Source organism: Poecilia formosa, unplaced genomic scaffold (genome assembly GCF_000485575.1).
Source record: "Poecilia formosa unplaced genomic scaffold, Poecilia_formosa-5.1.2 Scaffold1350, whole genome shotgun sequence".
NCBI classification, from domain to species: domain Eukaryota; kingdom Metazoa; phylum Chordata; class Actinopteri; order Cyprinodontiformes; family Poeciliidae; genus Poecilia; species Poecilia formosa.
In genome coordinates this window covers 864-8,354 of record NW_006801289.1, presented here as the reverse complement: position 1 = coordinate 8,354, position 7,491 = coordinate 864, and the positions used below count along the sequence as shown (strand labels likewise).

Sequence of the window (7,491 nt, the reverse complement as noted above, 5' to 3'; positions counted from 1 at the left end):
AGGTTTAATTTGTCAATTGCTTGCATGATTTGGTTTATTTAGTTTGTGCACTGCAACCTATTTGGTTGGGTTGCAGTGTTTTTTTTTTTTTTTTTGTTTTGTTTTTCTGCATGGTTCTTTTTGTTAATTGGGTTTGAAAACAACTTGCCGCTGAAGAGCTGATGTGCAGTATGCATTTTGTGAAGTTTGTAAACTGTCTTTAACACATATATTCTATTGTTGTAGGCCTATTTTAAACTTTTGGAAAAAAATAAATTATTAAATTCTTTTTTAAAACATTATGATCCACCTCTTTGTTGTCCCGACCTGGCGTGGCCTTTTTGTAGATATTAGAAGTTGAATAGTCCTGGGGCCAAGATCTCAGGTGATAATGCTTTAAAATTTAATAGTAGACACAGCAATTGCCACATTTCATACAGTTTTAATATCTGCTAGAATATTTCTGAACCAATTGAGTTGGCTAAACTCAGTTTGTTTTACAGTGTGGACGCCTCTAGCTGTTTCATAGATTGCCACTCCTCTTTTGTCAACCAAACCACACCTTCCTGTTTCTCATTTCCTTGCTGTCCACTATTTTGAATGTCAAACTTTGAAGAATCAACTTTCCTTTTGTGAAACAGCTCTGAGACAATTTTTCTCTTCATCTGAAGCCATAATTTCATTCATTCTACGTGAGTTTCTTTTTAATCAAATTTAAAAAATTAAATGCCTATGTGAAACAATACATGCATAAAATATATCATTATGATTTATCTTCCAGTCTCTGTTCTTGGTCATGGATGACTTTGTTCGTGACACACTAGCCCAGGCTGGTCTGAGTGACTGGATTAAAGTATTTAAAGGTAACGAATTACACTGTTACTTTTGTCATCATAGGATAATGTTACAAGAAAGTTAAAAATACATCATTCACAAATGCCTGTTAAATATATTACAATAATAATGTTTTGAACTCAAAGATAAATGTGACCATGAATATGTTCTTGTAGTAAAAGTCACTTTATTCTGCTTTTTAAGGACAAATAGCGCCTCCCAGAGGAAAAAGGGACAAACAGTTCTTCAAATATTGGCATGACTGATTTCTAATGAGATGTTCTTTGATTACAGATGAAGGGATTGACACAGAAACTTTTTATATGCTTCAGGATGCAAACATCGAAAAGTTGATTCCAAAAATGGGACCAAACTTAAAATTCAAAAAGTTACTCAGACGGTTAAAGGTATGTCCTGTGCTTTTAAAAAAGGTTTTTGATATGAAAACTTTCACTAGTGTGGATATATGCTTTTACATATTATTATTATTATTGATAAAATATTCCATTGATATTAAAGACTGAACAGATTTGGAAAAATGTTTTATCACTAGGCAGAACAAACCCAAAATGAGAGCCCAAATCATTTTCCAACACATGTAAGTCAAACATATTCTTATTTTAGTTTAAAGTGAAGTATTTTATCCTAACATCTGTGATATGGCTACTTAGCTTTTTACCAAGGTTATTTTATTTGTAGGGTCACCAGAAAGGTGAAGAAGCAACCGATATGACTGAGGTATATATTTGTGTGTGTATTATAATATCATAAATGTGTATTGTGATTTTGTTGAAGAGTATAGCTTTGTTTATTTGGAAAATGTATAATCAGTACAATCAGTTTAATGAAAATGCCACAACAATAAAATAAACATTTTGAACTTTTAAGTTATTTTATAATGGAAAAGCATTTTTAAGTTTAGTCAAACTTTTCTATTCATCTTCAGGTTTTACCTTCTACAAGTGGCACAGGTGAGAAATACAAGATCTTAGTCAAAATCTTTTCATGTACATTGACGTAAAAAAACAGCTAATAATAAATCAATACGAGTAACTTTTTGTTTTTTAGAACAAGGAAAACGAAAATCTGGCCAACAGTTGGACAGCAAAGGACAACCAGCAGCAAAAAGGAAGTGTGAGACAAATTCTTCAACAGGTATTTCTTCTTATACACATTGCACCAACATAAAAATAATGGTATAGTTAAATTATAGCTCAACCTTTCCTGTCTTTTCATGTCTTTTTATTGTGGGTTATCAATGATTCTATTGCATCAGTTTTTTCACATTGATTGACATGTGGACTCAGTTTGCAAATCTCCATATGTTTTACATTTTATACGATTTATTTTTAATACTTTTACGTATCAAGGTATTATGAATGATCAAAAATAAAAGTTGATGAGATAAAATGAAACGCTTTTTAATGAAAATAACAGATTATATTTCTAATTAAATCAATCAAGTCAAATTTATTTGTATCATGCATTTCAACATCCAGGCAGCTCAAATTTTGTCTTAAAAACAGAAAAATACAAATTCATATAACACTCGGTCAACAATAGAAAAATTATATCTTTAGTGCCGATGTTTATCAAAAATATTGATGTTTCTTTTATATTGTTTCAAACAAAAATTTAAGTCTAGATTTTTGGCTGTTTTATGATTTTCCTAAAGTTTGTTCTAGGTTTATGGCGCATAGAAGCTGAATGCTGTTTCTAATTGAAAACTTTAACATTTTAGCAACAGTGAATATTTGTATACTAAATATTTTTCATTTTGTTTCATACATAATGGCACATATGTCACAATGAGTCTGTAGATTAAGAAATTCTAAAAAATGCAATTTTTTATATTGTACTTATATTTTTATTTATAGAAAGAGAAGCAAAGATATTAAGTGAAGTGAGAAACATTATGGAGGACATCACTGCCAAGTTACAAGATGACAGTGATCTCAATAAGTTCTTGAAGTAAGTAGATTTTAAGATGGAAATAAACTAAGAATAAAGAATAAAAACATTCCTGAAAATCTAGAGATGCAATTTTACAGAGTACTTAAATGTTTGCATTTTCTTCTTGTTTTTCTTTTTAACATTTGAGTTTTTGTTAAACCTTCCTATATTTTGTCTTATACACTTTAAAGCTGACTAAAAATGTCTAAATTTTCTACAGAGAAAAAATCGAGAATCTGGAGACAGAAAAGAGGGAGCTGGTTGGTGTGTTTGGTAAAACTGGAGCTGGAAAGACGTCTTTGATAAATGCTGTCCTTGAAGAGGAGAATCTTTTACCCTGTGGACGTGTCAAAGCCTGCACCTCAGTCATGATTAAAGTAGAAGCTAACAGGCACAATAAAAAATACGAGGCAGAGATTGAATTCATTTCACCTGAGGTAAGCTAAAAACATGTTCGTGAAAGTATTTTGAAAATTCAAACTTTGTAATTTTACACATCACTTGAAAAGCAATTTATATTTTTATTTTTTAGGACTGGGAAGATGAATTAGGATCACTGCTTTGTATCATTGAAAAAAGAGATAAAAAAATACAAGACAATGATGATTATGATACTCGTGAAGAATACCGTGATGCTCTTGATAAGCTGTCGGCTCTGTATGGAGAAGAATGGAGAGGCAAATCTTGTAAACAACTCATGGACCGCAAGTGTTTCAACATTTTAGAAATTCTATATTCAACACCGAAAACTTTGGTCTTTGATTCAGTAAGATACAAACATTCTATTAACAGTAATTTTGTGTAGCAATGTGATGGTCTTCTTTCAATACATGTGCCTGGGGAACAGAACCAAACAAAATACATTGGTGTTGGTAACAGCTGAAGGCACTGAAATGTCAAAGCTGTGTTGCTCAGTAGGGTTTAAATGCTGAAATTCAACAGGTGACATTAATTACATGCACACTGCTTTTGCATACAAAAAACTTAAACATATCTGTGTGTATGTATATATTATGGAAAAAATGCTGAGGAAAATTTTCACCTTTCACTGTCATTCAGAGCTCCCAAGGGGTCCAGCCCACAACGTGCTGCTGTGAACGAAGTAACCCTCTGTGGGAGAGAGGCTTTTAGGTCAGAATAGGTAGTTTGATTAATTAGCATTATGAAATATTAACACATTAAAATTTTCAGATTTAACATGAATTTAACACATTAACATAAGTTAATGTGTTAAATTTGTCAGAGCAAGAGAAAAATGTGTGTGTGTGTATATATATATATATAAATTCCCCTCTCACCCTCCGTGGGTGGTCCCCCTTTCATCCTCTGAGCTCGGGTCCTCTACCAGAGGCCTGGGAGCTTGAGGGTTCTGCGCAGTATCTTGGCTGTGCCTAGAACTGCACATTTCTGGACTGAGATGTCTGTTGTTGTTCCTGGGATCTGTTTGAGCCACTGCTCCAGTTTGGGGGTGACTGCCCCGAGGACCCCGATGACCACAGGCACCACTGTGGTCTTCACCTTCCAGGTCTTCTCCAGTTCCTCTCTGAGGCCCTGGTATTTCTCCAGTTTCTCATGCTCCTTTTTCCTGATGTTGTGGTCACTTGGTATTGCTACATCCACCACAACGGCTTTCCTCTGTTCTTTATCCACCACCACAATATCCAGTTGGTTCGCCATTGCCATCTTGTCTGTCTGGATCTGGAAGTCCCACAGGATCTTAGCTCGGTCATTCTCCACCACCTTTGGGGTGTTCCCCACTTCGATCTCAGGGCTTCCAGTCCATATTCTGCACAGATGTTCCTGTACACTATGCCCGCCACTTGGTTATGTCGTTCCATGTACGCTTTCCCTGCCAGCATCTTGCACCCTGCTGTTATGTGCTGGACTGTCTCAGAGGCCTCCTTGCACAACCTACACCTTGGGTCTTGTCTGGTGTGGTAGATCTGAGCCTCTATTGCTCTGGTGTTTCGGGCTTGTTCTTGTGCGGCCAGGATGAGGGCCTCTGTGCTGTCCTTGAGTCCAGCTTTCTCCAGCCATTGGTAGGATTTCCTATAAGTCTGTAAATTGTAAAAGTAACGGGAATGGAGCTCAATGTGACCCTCCTAATTTCAGCTTACAATAAAACCCTACTGAGCAACACAGCTTTAAAATTCCAGTTCCTCCAGCTGTTGTAATAACACAACTTTTAATATGATTATTATGACTATTATGTTTTGCAGGCAGATGATCTATCAGCAGATATGGTCAAATACACAAGGGTTCCCACAAAAGAGAAAGCTTGTGAAGAAATAAAGCAGTGGTACTGGCCACTTGTGAAATGTGTGACTATCAGGGTACCAGACAATCCTTTTCTCCAACACGTCACACTTGTGGACCTTCCTGGAAATGGAGACCGGAATAAAAGCAGAGATACAATGTGGAAAGGGGTAATTTATCCTTGCCTTTAGATTTTTACTTAAGCTTGCTATATTTTTTCAAAGCGCTGACGATACTTTTTTCAGATTGTTGCAGACTGTTCCACCGTCTGGGTTGTCGGTGAAATCAACCGAATAGGAACAGAAAAAGAATTATGGGACATCTTGGATGAGATTGAAAGTCTGATTGGAAACGGTGGCGAGTGTCAACGTATTCACATTATCGGCACGAAGTCTGATGATAGTGGAAAGAAGCTGTGAGTTCACTACTATGCCAAATAAAACTTAAAGAGCCAAAAGCCATAAAGGTCCACTACGCTGCTTTCATGTTCTATTTGGGTGGTCAGAGTTTATCCTCCAATCAAAGGGTTGCCAGTTCAATTTCTGCTCTGGCCTTCTTTTTCTTTGTGTCATTGGGCAAGACACGTCCCCCGCCTGGTGGTTTTCAGAAGGACTGGTGGCCTGGGTGCATGGCAGTCCACCCTTAGACTGTGGATACAATCCAGTAGCTTTGTGTGAATGTCGGTGTGAAGTGCTTTGGGGTCCTCAAGACTTGATAAGGCATTCATTTAATAATATGCAGACTTGTTGGTCATTAATCTCCAGTGTATCTTTTCTTGTCTTTTAGCAATGGAGATGAAGCCCGGACATCGATACTCGAAACAAACTCGAATGTCAAAGAATATGTGAGGGAAGAAATTAACCAACTGACCAAGATTAAGGTGAGACTGGAATACTAGTAAATGCATAGCACAATGTTTATCTACAATTAGAAATAGACTTAATTGCTACATTAACAAGATACTATTAATTTTTCCTAGAAACACTTCAGTGATGAGTGTTTTCAAGTGTTCACTGTGAGCGCCACAGAATTTTTTATGACGGAAGTTCTAACTCTAGAGGAAACTGGTAAGTTGTGTCAATCTGTGTGAAACATTTATCACATAGCAACTTTGCAGAACCACAAACTGTGTGAAATTACATGAAACTAGACATGATTTGTTTTCATAGAAATACCCAAGCTTCAGGAAGTTTTGCAAAATCTCAATGACTGTCACTCGGAGACATTAAACTATGTGTCTGGAGCTCATGGGATCCTCTCTTTGGTTCATGGGGCCAGCAAAAGAAAAGAGGTAAGAATAACAAGTTAAATGTTTTTACTGTATTCAGCTGTTTGAGCTGATGAAAGAAAATTGTAATTCTGCACAAACAGATTTTATTCATTTATAACTGAATTCAGAGAAATTTAAAGATAATAAATGTCAGTTAGCTTAACATTTGTTGTATCTACAACACTGAGGTCTACTTGAAATATGACCACTGAAATTACAATAACACTTAATTTGTAAGGAAAACTAAATGTTATGTAGATTGACCTGCTAATTAGGTTTCGAAATGGCATTCAATGAGTATATTCATAAACGGAACAAAGATTCTAGCAAATGATTTCCTTTAACCCTTTCATGCATAGTGGTCACTGCAGTGGACGGCTATGCTTGGATTTTGTTTCTTAATTTTTATGTTATAAATGCACACAGACTTTTAAAGTGGACATTAGTGCATCAAACAATACACTGCCAACTACTGTCCATTAATTGCAAGTGCAAGAAATTATTTGTTAAATCCAACATGGCGAGCAGATGGAAAAGTATCAAACTCAGGAATATCCAGTCCCTCCTCCTACTGTGGAGAACTCTTGCAGGTAAAAAAAAAATATGGTGACATCAAGAAACCCCTAAAGACTAATACTACTGATGTACACTGAACAAAAATATAAATGTCAAATATTTTTTGCCATGTTGAATTAACTGTAAATGAGCATTAGATGATATTTCATTGTACAAAAGTAACATTTCTCTTGATTTATGTATATTTTTTAATCCAGTTTGCCGTCGGTGAGCATTACTCAGTGAGTTATTTTTTTACTTGGTGCATGGTGGGGCATGTCCAGTGGGTGATCAGACAAAAATGAGCAACAGCTTTACAATCCTTGGACTGGGGACAATAAAAGGCCACCCCAAAATGCCAAATTTTGTCAGAAGTCATAATGCCTCAGATGTTGCAAGTTATGCAGGAGCGTGTCATTGGCATGCTGGATGCAGGGATGTCCATCAGAGCAGTAGCTGCACAACTCAATGCCCAGAGGACACAGGTAAATTGTGTCAATCTGTGTGAAACATTTATCACACTACTGCAAATCAACCTCATCAGTCATGTATGACCATTCCAGCACAAGATCGCCACATCAGGCTCATCCATCTGTGGGATTGGCCAAGGCCAGTGACACACAGCTGATGAGACTACTGGTCTA

The 7,491-nt window shown here is 36.1% G+C and overlaps 1 protein-coding gene across 1 annotated transcript; it reads left to right on the top strand.

Annotated features, from left to right (window-relative positions):
• Positions 1 to 6: 6 nt before the first annotated feature.
• On the top strand, positions 7 to 6,331 carry LOC103132816 (nuclear GTPase SLIP-GC-like). The gene is made up of 15 exons (XM_016667598.1): positions 7 to 671; positions 761 to 842; positions 1,108 to 1,220; positions 1,367 to 1,411; positions 1,513 to 1,551; positions 1,760 to 1,784; positions 1,882 to 1,968; positions 2,691 to 2,784; positions 2,987 to 3,203; positions 3,299 to 3,532; positions 4,986 to 5,192; positions 5,268 to 5,437; positions 5,809 to 5,902; positions 6,002 to 6,089; positions 6,192 to 6,331. Exons 2-15 carry the CDS (start codon positions 776 to 778, stop codon positions 6,329 to 6,331), a joined length of 1,620 nt encoding a protein of 539 aa, XP_016523084.1. The 5' UTR covers positions 7 to 671; positions 761 to 775.
• Positions 6,332 to 7,491: the final 1,160 nt, after the last annotated feature.

Excerpts from the sequence above, each read along its gene's own strand:
- LOC103132816 (XM_016667598.1), top strand. The coding sequence starts at position 776 with ATGGATGACTTTGTTCGTGACACACTAGCCCAGGCTGGTCTGAGTGAC. Across the intron at positions 843-1,107 it reads CTGGATTAAAGTATTTAAAG|ATGAAGGGATTGACACAGAA; the intron begins GTAACGAATTAC and ends CTTTGATTACAG. Across the intron at positions 5,193-5,267 it reads GAGATACAATGTGGAAAGGG|ATTGTTGCAGACTGTTCCAC; the intron begins GTAATTTATCCT and ends TACTTTTTTCAG.